This window comes from Phoenix dactylifera, chromosome 2 (assembly GCF_051530095.1).
Source record: "Phoenix dactylifera cultivar Ajwa chromosome 2, Ajwa_hap1_PhDact_Kaust_v1.1, whole genome shotgun sequence".
Lineage (NCBI taxonomy): Eukaryota > Viridiplantae > Streptophyta > Magnoliopsida > Arecales > Arecaceae > Phoenix > Phoenix dactylifera.
Window position 1 is genome coordinate 13451051 of NC_143191.1, and position 17779 is coordinate 13468829.

General features: G+C 34.8%; 1 protein-coding gene across 2 annotated transcripts; it reads right to left on the bottom strand.

The window, feature by feature from the left end:
- Positions 1 to 7: 7 nt before the first annotated feature.
- LOC103716231 (protein VERNALIZATION 3-like) lies at positions 8 to 13044 on the bottom strand. 2 transcript variants are annotated; one of them, XM_088715399.2, is made up of 5 exons: positions 12532 to 13044; positions 9175 to 9236; positions 6324 to 6364; positions 1783 to 1999; positions 8 to 935 (listed from the first exon to the last, which is right to left on the bottom strand). In XM_088715399.2, exons 1-5 carry the CDS (start codon positions 12727 to 12729, stop codon positions 929 to 931), a joined length of 525 nt encoding a protein of 174 aa, XP_088571525.2. In that variant the 5' UTR covers positions 12730 to 13044; the 3' UTR covers positions 8 to 928. The 2 variants fall into 2 exon arrangements, with proteins under 2 accessions (XP_088571525.2, XP_088571526.2); XM_088715400.2 differs by having other exon boundaries at positions 8 to 1999.
- Positions 13045 to 17779: the final 4735 nt, after the last annotated feature.

The following is a 17779-nucleotide window of genomic DNA, read 5'->3' on the forward strand; positions in this document are numbered from 1 at the left end:
CATGGCTCTCATAATTTATGCTGGGAGTTGGTTTTGCTGGGTTTCTTATCTTTCTGCTAGCTAAACCAGTTGGTTTCTCTTGGCGAATAGATGGAAAATGAGTTTAAAGATTAATTGATTTCGGGTAATTTTTTTATGGTTGAGCTGCATATTAGATGTCAATCAGTGGGAAGGCAGTCCTCAAGAGGCACTGTTTCTCTGGAGGTAGCACCATGCAGCAGTCCCAGAAGATTAGTTTAATTTTGATCATTGGAGTTCTCTTAGCAGCTCATTTTAATGGCCAAAACTGTTCAAGGATATGTGGTTATACATATTTTTTAAAGCCATGGAAGGAAGAGGAATGTGTTGATGAACAATTAAAGGTAAGGCATATATGTGTACCCTTCTACTACTTGAAGAAGAGGAGCGAGGATTATTTTCCATGCTGCTCTGCAAGGTCATTTATGTTTGTGTTCTAATATTTTTAATCTCAAATGTAAGCATTTTTTTTTATATCTTAACAAAATTTATACTGTATCTTAAATGTAACCATTCTCTTATATCTTAACAAAATGACCCCTCCCTCTTATTCTCCGCAAAAAAATAATTGGATCATGTGGGTTAGCAATGTCAAAAATCAAAATCCCTATGAAAGAGTGAAAAAGTGATTTTTTGGATTGGAACAACTATCATCTTCCTTTAATAGCCTAGAGAAGGAAATAAAACAAACTGGTACATAGGTAAAATAGAAATGATACAAGGGAATAGGTATGCATTCACGTAGAAGATCAACAAAAGCTTTTATTTATTTATTTATTTATTTATTTATAATCTTTTAGTAGAAATGAGAAGTTTTCTGAAGCCCAACTCTTTGACAAGCCGCATCATCCGTAAAATGTAGGCCACCTCTGGACTGTTGATGCTTCTCGAGAAACCGTTTAGTCATTCCTTAGAACCTTCCATCCATCAAGAAAATCTTTAGTTCTTTCTCCATGATTAAAAAACCATTTTCTAATTCAATCCACACCTTCTATGCCTTAAAAATATATGATTACAATCACTTAAAAAATGTAAATCAGATTCTTCGCATGGTAAATGCGAAGGGAGTATATTCTTGCAGACATTCTGCTCACTTATTAAAGTTTTCCCCAGAAAAGAAAAAGAAAAGGAAAAAAACACCCAAAAGAACAAATAATAATAATAATAAAGCAATTAGGGTATGCTCTAGATAGTGATAATGATGATCATCAGCATTATAGGTTTTTCTTTGGGTGTTTTAGTTTCATGATGAGAAAATCATGCAGAAGCTTAAATAAGAAACATATGATGAGATTCTTGATGCCACCTAGCAATATAACATCTAATAGTCAAAATCCAACCATATATTAGGAGTGTAAGGCTGTGAGAATTAACAAAACTTCAAACATAATGTGGTAAAGCCTAAAAAGTTGAACTGCTGAAACAATTAGTCAACAACCAAGGAAGAAAAATGTCTCCATATGTTTGAGAGAGTGGTGATGAGTGTTGGCCTACTCGAGTCAATTCGATAACCATGCATGGATCTAAGTCAGATTCAAGATTGAAGAGAATCACATAAATTTATGTGTATTTTATCTTTCATATTTTCTATATTAATTTTACTCGACTCAAACTCAGCTAAGAAATTGTTACTTTTTATAAAAGAAGCTAAGAAATGAAGCTAAGAAGCTAAGAAACGAATATAATTTCGATAGTAATTATTTATATGCATGCATTCAAGTCTTATGCAATGGCAATCATGTCAAATTTTGTAATCTATTCTACCTTCTTCCGCCACAACCAGTCTCCCTCTGGCAGTTGAAGTATAAGGCAGCCACAGGCGGTCCGAGGTTATAATATGCTGAGAAGTCCCTGGTATCGAAGTTTGGACGCCAACCAGGAGCTTCAACAGCTTGCCGAGTCTCCTGTCGGAAAAGCACAAACACAATACGGTGAATCCCAGCTGATGGCCGTGGGCTCTCGTAGCTGACTATTTCATTTCCTGAAACAATTCGTTCAATCCACTGTCAGTGTTTTGGTGATTGGAAGTTCCCTTGGTTGGAGTTGGGATGGGAGTGCAGAAAGAGTCCTCCACCAAATCCCATTTCTCTGGAAAACTTACAGCATGACCTACCAATTTTCTTAACACTCTCTAGGAAATCATCCTCTCAGAATCTTTTTTGAGATACTAGAACTGCTGCTCAAAATACCCAACTTTAGGCATGCATATCTCGAAATTGATATATGATGTGTGCAATGCGGAAGAACATATATAATGACATATAAAGTGCAAATGAATAAAGACGTTACTTATTCCTCTTTGCTTTAAGAAGAGGGAAAGCCTTGGTGCAACAGTAAGGTTGCTTTATTATGATCTAAATGTCGAAAGTTTGAAGCATGAAAATAGCTTGTCCATGTGTAGGTTTAAAGAACCCCTCCAAGCCTAGTAATGGCAGGAGAGCCAACCCTTTTTTTCTTATTTGCTTTTAGGAGTGGGAATGCGCATCAATGATAAATAATATGCTATATTTTTTAGCTATGTATGTTTATGGTATACATCATCACATATAGTCATATAAATAGTATTGTTTAACACTATGGCATAGTATAAGATGCTAACATATTTATTAGGCTGTAATAATATGGTAAAAGTTGTTAAAAAACAAAACTGACTAGGTAATTTCTCATCTTGGAAAAGGAAAATGTATTGCAAGTGTTCACTTAGATTATGCATCATAATTAGCATATAAGCAGAAAAATACATGCAAGCTGAGTTTGAGATATCATTACAAATATCATAAAATAATTATCACTAATATTTAATTATTTTTGAGAATTGGAAGTTGTTTCTTTGGGTATTAGAATGTCAATTTCATATATAATGCAACAAATCTATTGACATGTTTTATATGGATGAAATGCCTCCACATATGGTCTATTCCTACTTATTTACATGTGCTTTTGTAACAAAGGCGTAAGCTATAGCTTCACAAGCATCATCAGTTAGCTACTAACCTCCGGCAATCAATTTTCTTAGAATTTAAAATAGTAAACAATTTTTGGAATAAAGAAGTAAAACTTAGAGAATTGAAGTTAGTCTTTGTTCTCTCAATTCCCTCATCAACAAGTAAAAATAATTGCATCTTTTTATCACTTTTTCATTTTAATCAAACTCTCTTAGAAGTAAAATGAAGGATTATGCCTCTCCATTAACAAAAGAACTTTTCCCCTCACTTTATAGTTTCATGTAAAAGCCCCTTTTTCTGTTCCAATTTTCCCTTTTCTCCAGCTTTTCACAAAACCTTTTGCTCACGTTAAAAGAAAAAGAGAGTTCTTGTGCGTGCATATGCCATTGTCTTCCCGTCCTGGAGTTTTCAAAGAACTTAAAGTGACCATGCATGAAGCCAAAAATTTTAAACTCTACTTCTAGTTTTCTAGTTGTTAAATTGATTCTTTCTTGGTAGAATATTGTAAGAAAGTTTGTTCTTCATAAAAATGACTTGTTCAGTCGACTAACATTTGAATCTGTGGATATTATAGCTTCGTCATTGTAACTTTTTAGAGAGATAAATTTCTTGTACTATAAATAGATTTTGTTTATGCTCCTGTGCTTAATTATTAGAGTCATTTGGAGTTTAATTAACATTTTGACCTTCTAAAAACCAATGTTTTCTTTTAGAAAAAAATATTTTTTAAGAGTAATGTTCCGAGAGAATTTATTTCTTGCATTTCAAGCCCTAGTATTGGAAATCAAGAAACTACAATTAGGACATTCTTTTTTGAAATCAATTATTTTTTAATATTTTTGTGAAGCATGAAAGCTGTATTTGCATTGCCTTTTCATAGTTACAAATGACTGCGAGATTGAAGACTTAAGAAGGTGAGTAGAAATCTTTTGCCCTACAACATTTGCTGAACTAGGAGTTCCAGATTAAAATGAAAACAATCGGTCATTAGGTCTTTCTTCTGAATGTTTGGCAATATATTTTATAAGGAATTTTGTAAGTTTGGACTAAATGTAAGCCAGTGCAAACCTAAGTTTGCCTCTAACCCTAGATTTTGGATTCATTTCAAACCCGACCCTCAAATAAAAAAATTGCATCTATCCAACCTCTACCTCCTTTCATAGATCGATGAATGAAGTCCAATATTTTTTTACTTAGGAGAAACTAAAATGAGTATGGTCACCAAATAAAATAAGAACAAAATTAAGAAGGATGACTGTGTTGCATGCATCTGACATAAGTGAAGGTTTTATGGAAGCATTAGCTATTACTCCTTTAGTTCATGATCAGCTGCTGCACCCTGGTTTTAAGTATTACCACGTAAAACTAATGCAAATAATAATATCCATGGCTCATGTCATGTCATGAACCATGCAATATTCATCCAATCCCAACAGGGAACAGCTAAAAAATGCATGGGCCCACACAAGTCAAAATGCTAGGTGGGGCCCAGCAAACTGGCGCACCATCTGCAAGCCCACCAATGTTTCTTTTGGGCCCACAGACTGCGCTTGATATAAATGCTACTGAAGAAATCACAACCATCCAAATTTAACGTTTGTTTTATTGTTCGGTGGGATCATGGGTTCTAGGTGTGGTTACATGTGTGTATATATATATATATATATATATATATATATAGATATATATATATATATTTTTTTCGGGATAGTATCTGACACTATGGGTACATCAGGGCCATCTATTTACTTTGATTTTCTTGTGGGCCCACACAAAAATAAAGCATCGGTCAAGCTGCAGCCGTCCATCTACTTTGATTTCCGGTTGGAAGCCTTGCCACGCTGACTAATTTGTCTCAAGTGGGGCCCACACAAGAATACATAATCATGTTCATCCCGAGGAAGCGCTGTTGGGCAGATCAGAACCGTCCAACTGCTTATTCTTCAGGTCAGACCTGCATCAAAAATAGGTGGGGGTCATATAAGAGGTGGGGCCCCTACCCCCTCTCTTGCACGCGTGCTTTGCACGTGCACTAAGCATACTTTTCTGCATCTCCTCCTCTCACTGTGATAATTTTTCACACACACACACACACACACACTCTCTCTCTTTCAGAAAAAAAAAGAAAATCTCTAATTTTCTTCATTTGAAAAATAATAGGATGCATCAGCCTTCAAGCATAGCCCAATTGACACAGTCTAGTTTGTCCAGTACCAACAAAGATATGAGTGCTGTGAACAAGAGGCTTACATACTAGACTGTGTTTATTTTGGTAGTTCATGTGCATTTCTCAAAGGTTGTTGCATCCTAATATTTTTCTCAAAATCACTATGTTAAGTAATAACAATGCACATTCATCTGCTGCAATTAGGCAAAATACCATGTATGTATGCATGCATATGTATGGCCTATTTGCATCAAATGTTGTGCATATGGCTAATGCAATCATCCACCTGCAATGCATCGATTATTGTTTCATCGCATGGTTGGACTCATAAGAAGATATATATATATATATATATATATATATATATATATATATATATATATATATATATATATATATATATATATTCTTATTTAGCATTTCTAGTTTCTTGTGTCGTAATTGCTATTTCTATTTTTTCCCCTCAAATTTATAGATGATTGAAGCTAATTCGAAAGATTACAAACAAATGATTAGAATTTGTATAGGAGTACTCGAAAGATATGCGAATTTAATTTTGCTAGAGGATTTTGAAAATTTTCTTTTGCATTTTACCAGTATTAATATCAAAACACGAACTAAGAAAACTTTTTGGTTGTTTAAAGCTGGATAAGTTTTTGAGAGGATTAAAGCTGAATAACTTAAAAAAAAACATGTTATTCATTTGAAGCTTAATAGAAGGTTTGTGGCCTGCATGCAGTACTGCTTCATATATATGGCCAGTGCCCTTGCGTAGGGCACCCATTTTGGTTAAAAAGATTGGAATAACCTGAGCACCCTTACAACCATGAGCACACATTGGAATTTTGACAGATTGGTGGGTCAAGTAAGATGAGACCAGATTCTAATGCTACCTGCAGGAATGTGAGAATACATAAGGCTGGTTCTGCCAATTCCTGAGTTCAATCTGATATTATCCTTTGTTTCTTGGTATATATTTTTTACTTACTAAAATATTTCAATACAACTGATTAGAAACAAGTTGGACCAGCCAGGCCACCTTTTTGGTTCATTGGCTGGTCCAGTTCAAGAAAAGTGGATTATATTGTGGCATATCATATATGAAGCAGAGGGCTGATACATGTTCATTAAAAGACATTTTATTATTATTATTGTATTGTTAGATGGAGATTAAGAGTGTTAATATCACCCACCAGAACTCGCATCAGTCGTTTCTGGGATGTCGGTCACCAACCTATAACACAAAATAACCATCAGAAAGATAATTAGTAACTGCACAAATATGTTGACATCATAAAGTTTATAAGGCTGCACATATCATAAATATGTTCATAGTCATAGTTACAGATATTTTTGTATATCAATACAATAAAGGTACTTGATTAGTACCTTACTGAAGTTCTGCAATGCAACCTCATCATATACCCATTTCCCCCATTAATGAAAGATTAATAATATGATTAAGCTCCCATGAATGGCCCAATGGAGGGACATTCATTGGGTATAATTGTTACCAGTTCCCTAATGGCCTAAAATAATAACACCAATCACTTGGCCTTGCTTGGCTAGGACGTGCGGGTTTGCTTGCCAAAAAAAAAGAAAATCTTGAGATTAAAAAAGAATATATGCCACATATGAATATTAGCAAGTGCAACTCAATAAATTATAGCAGCAGTAGATATATACCAGCACGAAAATAATTTTTCAAGCTTCAAAACCAACTTGAATCTCTCTCTCTCTCTCTATATATATATATGTGTGTGTGTGTGTGTGTGTGTGTGTGTGTGTACATACACATATTGCATGTATGTGCTTGCATGCGTGCCTGTGTGCATGTCTGCATGGATGTGTATGGGTATATGTGGATGTGTTTGCATATAAATATATGTGCATATGTGCACGTGTGCTTTCGAGCATATGCAGATTTTTTACATAGATGTGTGCTTTAGGTGCATGCTTGCACAATTCTTATGTTTGAATGCAGGAATGCATAACATTTAATGTAAATTTAGAGTAGTGTAAAAAAGTCCATGCCAACATGACAACCATGCTTTGGAAAATGCAACTTGGGTTAGACATCATTCAGGTTTTATTTTAATTCAGTCCAACCCTTTTGCACAACCAAAGTAGCTAACCTTATAGTAGTCTATCAAATACATTATGATGATCTTTTAAAATTGACATCTGAAATCATTTAGGAAAAAAATGTGCTATTGAATTTTAGAGAGAGCCAGAGTGCAACATAATCAGAATATCTTACCTAATAGCATACAAAAATTGGTATAGTCTCTGACTGGTTGGTTCAGTGGAAGGAACATCCCTCTCATACTTGGGAGGGCTAGGTTCAAATCCTGCATGTTGTCTAGGTAAGGTGCCCTCTTAAACTTTGATAATAAAATGATTATAGATATTTTTATTATTGACAAGCACTTTTCCACCCCAGCTAATTTAAATGAGTTCATAAATCATACCTCAACCAGTTCTTAACTAGAGCCATATCCTTCATGATAAGAGCAAATTTAGTTCATAAAAATAGAACTCCGCAATCATAAGAGAATAACTAAGGAGAATAACAATTCTATGGAATTACTCAGAAATTGATTTTGTGCCCTAGTAACCTAAAAGATATTTCTTACTTAACTGAAGAATATTACACTTAAAATATCCACGACATCAGTAAAATTAGAAGAAACATATTATCATGCATATGACTAGTTGGTTGAATCATAGAGAAACACTTATACTCAGATAAGCAAAAACACTAATTAAAATTTATTAACAATTTTGCAACTTGTTGGTTAAAGTGAGGTTTAAAAGGTTGGGTAAAAGAAATTTAGCTTATTTTTCAAGGACTATGGTGAATAGATTTTTGTGGAATGACTATGGTAAATATTAAGACAAATTAAATAGTCTACAACTATAATATTCTTCTACACTAAGACTATACCTCCTCATTAACAGATCAAGCGACACACAAACACCCATAACTTTTCGCTTGTACATATATTAAGATTTCTTCTCTTATTCATCCATCTTAGACTTAGTAGTCCAATCAGCATCATATAACTTTGCTCCCAAAGAAGAGTGTAGGGAACTATAAGTATCATCAGAAATTAACAAAATGAATTAATTTGATAAAAGAATGAAGCTACTCTCTTATCATTTTTATTTTATATGCACGAAACAAGCATATAAAAATGTGTATGTGTCTATACACACACATGACATTGATGCTTCTCAAGATAAATGGAGAAGTATAGGTCGATCTTTTAACTGTCTAAAGTGCCAAGTAAGTTATTTCCTCCAAAAAGATAATATGATGCTTACAAGGATGATCATAAGAAAGTGGGAAAATAAAGTTCTTCTGCAGATTATATTAAAAAACCATGTGCTTTCTTGAATCTTATAGATAAATCACTAAATTTAAACTTTTAATGAATTGCTCATGATATTTCAACGATGTAGAGTGACAAGATTGGTGTGATCTAGCTTGCACTCGCAAAAAGGTAATCATCAAGTTCTGAATGAAACCAAACATAATATTTGTGGAGACCAGGCGATGTCTTCAAATAATAACCAAGTTTCTATCATGCAGAGTTTAGCCTTACGTGTATGTACTTACAATTTATGTAACTTGATATACTATTGCTTCTTGATGCTATCGGTCTTTATATAAATAGTTAGAACAATATCTTACACAACACTTTGCTGGTCCTTTTGGCCTATGCTCTTTAGCTTAGCCTCTGACTTTGATTTAATCCTTTTTTTGAACCAAAAGGTTTTCTTCTTAAATATTACAACTATATATTTCACAGATAAGCCTTTCTTTTTTTCTTATAAAAATTACAACGCATTAATATTTTCCAGGAGAAACTTGACCTTTTAGAGTCCAGTTTTAAAAATAAAATTTAAATAAATCCTGGCCACCTGAGATCAAGATAGATTAGTATTCTTTTTATCAATGAATAGATGTCTTTAAAATAAAATTGAAAAGATAGAATCTACAAATGACCATCAGAATAAGATGTAAAAGTTTAAGCTCACCAGTGCAAGTACTCTCGATGGGTTGGATTGCTTGGGCTTGGTGCATCAGGGTCCACCATCACCTTATATAATTGTAATCAAATTGTGTGCCATCAATAATTTAAAGAAGACCACAAGAACCATGTATATAAAATTTAGAGCTGAGATTCCTAAAGATTATGCATTTTACAGAAAGTCCATGAACAAAATCTTTGTTATGTATTTAAGCCATAAAGATATTTCTATGCATTAACATCTTTCCATTTTTTTTTCAAACATTCAACTCCAATGGCACAGATAATAAGTTATGTCATTTAGGCTACGTACACATTAAATTTAATGGCTGGAATTCATAGAGAAGTCTCTCTCATAACACAATTTCAAGTCGGTGATCTTACCAACCCAATGCAGTGGATGGTTTTATGTCCTTTTGTTTTCATAATTTTTCCTCCTAAATATTTTGCATTATATGAGATTTTAAGTTGAAGTACCAAATATAATTTATAGATGATGCATATTAGAAAAAAATCAAAATGATTCATAACCTAAGATAGAACTCTTAAAAATTAGATGAATCCCCCAGATGGTATGGTAGTGGCCTATGATTGCCAAGGATGATTATAAAATGCTTATCCTGTATTCTATACTACGTTTCTCTATGTATATGACAAAACAAATATTCATAAATCATATGTTAAAGTAATACAGTTAAAATAATCTGCAGCTGATCAAGAGTTCTTGAAAAATATATGAACTCAATAGGCCTTAGGATTCTACAAATATCTGTACAAGGAGATTACAAAGTGTTTATCAAGCAACAAGTTTCTCGTACAAAAAAGCTTCTTCTTCTTCTTTTGAGTTTTTTGCATGTATACCCTCCTAAATATATAAAATTGCATAAATTCTCTCTTCAAATTTCTATTTACATATATATCCTCTCTTTTTTCGCATACGTACCCATACCATCTAACATCATTATAAAATAAATAGTTTAAAACTAAAATAACTGAAATACCTTATGGGTAGATATGCAAAAAAAAGTTATAACGGTATATACGCAAATAGCAACTTTATGAGGATATTCATACAATTTTTCATACTTAGAAGAGTATATATTCAAAAAATCAATTAAAAAAAGATTAAAAAATGCCTGAAACTTGCTAAATCTTTTATGATTCAGTTAGATCGACAAGTAAAAAAAAATTGAGCTACATTATCAATTTTTTTTTAAAGATTGCATGACTCGTTCAAGTTGGAATATTATGTGACTATTTTAGTAATCCTATTCTTCATTTGGTTCTGATATAATTATCATTATTGAATCTATAACATCTATATATTTTTCATTATTTTTAAAAGATTAAAGCATATCAATTTAAATTAGTTATAGATACTTAGATTAGTAAAATATTTTTTCGTGATTTGTAAATGTTGAATTATTGTTTGTTTTTTAGGCGAGAATTTTATAAAAGTAGCATGCTTCATTTTATAAGAGTTGATGTTAACATAAGATCACGTGACAAGATAATATTAATATATTTTTGCCACTTTTTTATTAAGAACAACTGAATTATCTTTGCTGAATTTTGATTATTTTTTATCATTTTTTTAAAAGTGTATATACTCCTAAATATACATAATTGCATGAATATCCTTTCAAAGTTGCTATTTACATGTGTATCTTTATAAAGTTTTCTTTTTGAGTATCTAGAGTATTTCAATCATGTCAAATTTAAATCATTTATTTTTTAATGGGATTAGATGGTATGAGTAGATATTAAAAAAGAAAAAAAAAAGGTATACATGCAAAATAAGTATTTTATGAGGGTATATATATGTAAATAATAATTTTATAAGGGTCTTCATACAATTTTGTATATTTTGGAGGCTATACAAGCAAAAAACTCTTCTTCTTTTTTCCCCCTAAAAACATGACTGCGAATATATTTGATCTTCTTCAGCAAAGTTGAAAAGTAAGTTGAAAGTTGACTTAAAACTTGTTAGATCTGTAGAAAACTGCTATAAACAGCTCTCTAAATAGTTTTCCAGTGGTTTCCCATGCTTTTCCGTTTTCCTTTTGTTGCTTTGATAGCTTTTCTAACCTCATTTAATTCTGATTTCCCACGTACGCATAATTTGTCAGTTCACCTTAAGAATTCCAAAGCATATGAAGTATCTAGGAATAAAACATATTGAAAATTTTCTTGCATTCTTGTACCAAGTTGGCAATACCAACCATATGGGAGAGTTTCAGTTCGCCAGGCATAAGACTAGTGGCTCGTTGAGATGCCAGGGATCAATATTATAGTGATGATGCTGGGCACCCACGCCTAGAAAAATTGATTCCCGGGTTTGAGTGCCATTTTATACTTAGTTGTTGAACTTCTTTAACAATTAGCCCCTCTAAGACACGGTTATACTTCACTTTTATACACAATTGTGCTTGCTAACTTCCTGACCTGTGTTTAGTCAAACTTAATTAGTCACTAAAAACTTAATTGCCATCAAAACTAAGGGCTGGGAATAAAATTCCTGGTTAGTATAGGTCCTCAACATTAAATTGGTAAGAAAAACAAGGGGTGAGAGTTACTCTTTGCATTGTTTATATGAGGACTCGTCCGGGCGTATATTTAGTTCTAAATCGTTTGTTCGCTGAGGAGATCTTGAGTAGTTATATAAGACTAAGGAACCCAAAAAATATCTTCCGGCTAGCCATTTTGGGTGAGAACCTGAGTTGTTACAAATAGTATCAAAACAATCTCGGCCCATAGCCTGTATGTATAAGGGGACATTGCAATACGAGTTCATGGAGGTAACCACAGGCCGATCGTGGTGTGCCTTATATTAGATTTGAATAGATTTAAATTCTTAGCCTGACATGGATTTTAGGGCTTGAATGCGGGGAGTACACGACGACCTGCGTAGCCGTGTGTTTAGTCTCACATCGGCTAGTCCTACGTTGTGCCAGTTTAAGCTGCAAACTAGTTAGACAAGATATCTGAGTTGAAAATATATGGAAGATGACTGACTCTCTCCATCTCTCTCCCCTCTCTCTCTCCCCTCTCTCTCTAAAACAGCCATATAAACCTCAGTGAAATATCTATGTGAAGAGTAGGTTTAAGTTATTTGTCACCAACAATTAATTCCTTCCAGGAAAACTACTTTTACCCCCTGTAAGCAATTACCAACTTGAACAGCTTGAGTTAGCATTTCCTCTCCTTTGCTGAGATCTGCGATTCTATCCAAGTTGGCTTCAAGTTATGTATAGGCCATACGTCAGGCTTTATAATTAGCTATAAGGGCCTAGCAGGGCTGCACTAGTGGAAGAGATAACCCACTGAAATCTAACAAAGTTGAACTACCATGATAATTACTTACAAGGGTGTAGAGCCTCCTTTGGTCATGCCCTCCAATCTCGACCTGTGGCGCACCCGCCACCGCCGATGGCCTCAGCCCCGTCCCATTAGTGAGTTCCTTACCATTGTACACCACTCTCATGCTAGCGGACCTCACAAAATTATCCAGGACATCACCAATGATTTGTCCTAAGATCAAAGGGTCCCTCCCTCGTATCATTGCCTATGAAGCTTAGAACAACAAGTACTGAACTTCTCAAAGAAGATGAAAGATTAGCAGTTCAAATGGACCTTGGTGGGAATAGAGGCAGGAGAGCTTGTCTCTATATATAGTAGAAGACCAATGTGCAAGGCATCCACTTTATGTTAACAGCATGTTGTTGTCGTTGTTGCAATACCTCCCAAGGCTTGGAATCTGTTTATCTTTTTCTCCTCTCTCTCTCTCTCTCTCTCTCTACAGGCTTATCAACGTTGGCTTGGAAATATGGGATGAGCCTCCCCACTTTCAGCCTCCTCATCATGGGCAATTGCGAGGGAGTCCTAGCTGTGAATAATATATTCACAACTAGAGAAAGGCTAGCTAATTAAGTCCTCTTATATATTCCCAAGATCTAGCTAGAGAAAGGCTTTGAAAGTGATACGTTTTTATTTGTTACTAATCTATAACAAACAAAACATGGCTTCCGGCCCGGCCGGGCCTTCCCCGAATGCCGCCATGCCCATGCCCAGCCCCACTGGCGCTTCAGCGAATCGTGGCCTCGTGACCCATCGAGAGGTCGCATTCCGGTCAGGCTGGTGAGCACTCAGCCGGACAAAGATTCTGAGCCAAGGCAAGCAGCCATTGCTATCACTAGCAATGTTCTTTTTCTCCTAGTGTACTTTTACCTCAGCACTTCAGGGCATCCGGTGCCTCACTTTCACTTTAGTTTGGGTGAGTTTTTGTGGATTGTTCCACCCCGGAGTCCCTTCTTTCTGGCTCCTCTCCGCCTGCATGGTTGTCTGTGAGCCACTTGCTCGACGATCGATGGACTTGTTTGATCAATGAGTGCTCCTCTTTCTGGTATGACTGTCGAGGACGTCGGACACGCGTCCGACACGCATTGCAGCGTCGGCCACAGGCTGCAACTTGTGTGTGACTGCTCACGAATGCAGAGAAAAGTCTATGCTCCTTGAAGGTGATTAATGAGGTCTGATGCTCATTGGACCATTTAGCATGGCCGCTCAAACATGCATGCGAAAATGTCTGAGATGAATAGCCACAGTCATGTCGCATGGTCTGAGCGCAATATATCTCTCCATGCATCGAATATATTTCACACATTCGCAATATTTAAGATGTGGCTAGTTGTTTGTCACTCGAGCATCAAATTCACATCTTGAGAGTCTCATGAGGCCAACAATATTGCATAAAACGATCGAACAGTACTCCAAAACAATCCCAATCTATCTGTGTCGCATCCAAGCTGAGAAGGTGATTCGAGAAGTCTGAAAAATGTGGACATATTATTGTTTACTAGATATTGTAGGAAATTTTTGGAAGCAGATAGAGAGGTTTTTGCAATATTGGTATGTTCTCTTTGTTTTGTTGGAAGTAGAAGATGAATGTAATCAGAACATATATGTGACTCTTGAATGAAAAATTGTATGTGAATATCTATGATGCTCAGTGGACCATCCAACATTATATGAGCAAACATTTTGATCAATCACATTTCTCATATGTCTCTATACGTGATGCATGGTTGTGCTGCATCAGATCATAGAATTCACGGATTCTAGAGTGTCATGTGGTTGGCACTGTAAAAATATTGCGACATGTGTTCCATCAGAGCTCAGCGAAGTACTTGTAGAACACCTAAAGTTCTTTTACATGTGCAAGGACTATTGTTAAGGAAGATATAATATGGGACATAAAAGTAAACAAATTTTTTGTGACAATATGCCATTTTTACCGTGTAGGATGTTTAGTCCCACATTGGTTATTCGCCGAGGAGATTTTGGATACTTATACATGACTAAAAAACTCAAAAAGATATTTTCCGACTAGTCTTTTGGATGAGACCTTGAGTTGTGACAGTTTTTGATACTACACATGCATATATCACGTCGTTTAACATTTAATGTGTGGTGGTTACAAGTAAATTGTGAGTTCGTAGAAGACACATCGTAAGAGTGTGATATGTCATCGTTATAAAATTATGAAAAGACTTTAGATATATTTGCATCTATCTACATTGCATCAAATCTCCAAAGGTGCTTTGAGAATATTTGTTATACAGATTGACACCTGCTAAATTAAAAATAGTACAATGTGAGAAGTAGACAAAATCTTTATGATGCTATGTCATTACTGCTATGTGGGATGTATGAGTATAATTTTCGGTGTCCACTTAATTTTGCTAGCTATAGGTGCTTTTCTTCTAATATTAAGGCTCTTTATTTTGGCGGCATAAAATTATAATGCATTTTGGCTTTGTGAACAAAATCCCCTGCCATGTTGTGCAGGAGCTCTTGCCCCCAGTTAATAATCCTCATCGAAATATGCATGCATTGCTGCCTTCTAGATTTTTCATCTATGCATATTGACTGCTACTTGTAAAATTATTTTTTTGCTTAAGACTAAAAAAAATATTGATCAAATGTACATCTAAAACTTTATTTCTGAGGCCATGCAAGGGTGTCAATCAACCTTATTATAGAGTAACCTAATTATTCTAAATCTAATGCTCCACTAGAAGAGGAACAGAATAGAGGACTGATGTAGTTAATAGAAGAAGCAGTGATGCAATAGTAGGGAAGTTATTATGCCATGGCATTGGCATGTCTATGTCTTCTTTTCTTGGACAAAACACCCTTAATGTTAAGGACAGATTTGTCATACTCTAGAATAATACTGTGAAGTATATGAGGCTTACCAATCTTTGTCCATTTCTTAAGTACAAAGAAGCATTAGTTCCTTCTTTTTCTGACTGCCACGTTGTAAAGTGAAGGTTCCCTCAAAAAGGTTACCTAGGCCATACTGGCCTCCAATACCAATCCCCCAAAGAGTGGCGTTTATGTGCTTTTAAGTCATAGTCTTAAAGAAAAAAGAGGGAGAGGTGAGGGGCAGTTGTTTTCAACCTCCCATAAAGTAAAATCTATAAGTGTCAATATTATTGTTTAGGGTTTTCAACTGAAGATTCCTTTCAAAGTACAAATATCCAATTTCATATATATGCAATGTCCAAAAAGCTTCAGTGGATGATAGAGTTGTCAAAGAATTATAGGCCTGAATGCAAATGGCTCTTTGTGATCTATACCATTAAATATATGTAGAGCAGAACAAAGCTAAAGACACAATGTTGGAGCAAATGATCTATGAGCTTGTGTTTTTTGGCTGTTCAAAGATGGGCAAGGACCACCAAGGCCACCAAGTATCTCAAAGGATGAATGACCATAGGCCTTCATGTGGCTAGCAATGAGCCACTTAGATAAACTGATAAAAAAAATTCTATGTAAGAGAATCTATCAACCCACCTTTTCAATCTTGTAAGAATAAAGTTGCGCATAAGATTGGCATCTCCCATAGGATATGAACAAAGAGGACAAGAGTCATCGAATTCCAAGCTCGCAATACCAACCACTCATATAAAGACACTGAAATTGTAGAGCATTGGAGTTAAGTTGCTGCATGGATTCTTGCCGACAGAATGTCGTGGTTTAGATGAGGTAGCAAGTAGGATTTGATCTACAACTTTAATGTGGATTACATTTTGAGGCCAGGGATTGTCAACGGGGTGTAGGTGAATTAGACCAAGGTAGTCATTCAAGATAGGAATGAGGGAACCATAGGTATACTTGACTAGAAAATTGATAAGACTTACATTATAGGCCAGGTTACAGACTTACAGTACCCACTTTGTTTCCCATGCTGCTTCTTTTTCTTCTACTTGGGAGTTGGGAATTGGGACAGCCAAATCTATGTTGATTTAGAGAGGATTTTAATGAAAAAAATAGCTAGAGGATATACACTTAGGTATATGGAAATACCTATGAATGAAGAAAGATATAATAAAAAGTTAATAGAGGGTTATGATAAGGCATGATGGACTCTGCATGCTTGTAGGATTGGCAACCGATGTCGGTTGACTTAAAATGCAAGGGTTGGACTTTAAAGGGGAAAAGAGGGAAGCTTTTGTGACCTTCATAGCATACTTTATAAAAGTGACTTTGACCTCAAACTTTGTGACCCTTCATGATGCTCATCCACCAACTTATACATTTTTGATGTGCAGGTAATTAACTTATATTTTGAAGTAAGATGTGTGAATAAAAATTCTGAGCGTACATATATAGTATTAGGAAACCAAAAGAAAAGAAAAATAATGCCATCTCTTTTATTATAATTCTTTTGTCATTCTTAGAGCTTTTCTTTTTTTCTGTTGATAAAAGAGATCCATAAGGCATAAACTATGTAAGTTGGGCTAGTCGTTTGTCTCAAACACCTGCAAACTCCCAAATCTTAATGAAAGTGGGATTTGAACCACTGGAGAGATTTTACCAGCAGGAAAACGGCTTGACACCTTCTTTGTTAAAATCAACCTGCTACAAAATCTTATAATCAAGATACATACATATACATGCATGCATGCATGCATACATACATGTACATATACATACATACATACACATATATACATGTATGTATATATGTATATGTATATGTGTATATGTGTGTGTGTGTGTGTGTATGTGTATGTATGTGTATATATGTGCGTGTGTATATATATATGTATGTGTGTATGTATATGTATATGTATATATAATCATATAACCATACTAGATCATGCATAAATTATGCTGAACAATATAAAAACAACATCATTACAACATCAAAATATGTGTAAATTGTAACCATACTAGAACTTAGAAAACATACCTTGTGAGAATGCAACATCAAATTACATGCACCACACACCGGCTTGAAAGTAATATATACCTCCCTTTTGGAGGCAAGGATGCCAACTATTAGACCATTGCACCTTGTTTCTTTTGATAACTTCATATTATGTTATTTTTAATTTGGATGTACTTGGGCTCAAATAAGGTCCCAATTATGTGCTCGGGCTCCACTTGTTTCATGAAAGGGGTTATTGGGCTTGAGCCAAGCTTGACAAATATTCAAGCTTAGGTCACTTGTCAAATGAATTAAGCTTTCTATCAATCTAGCCAAGCAAGCTTCTACTTTTTCTAGCTCAGCTACTTTGAGTCTAGCTTTCTAAAGATGTTAA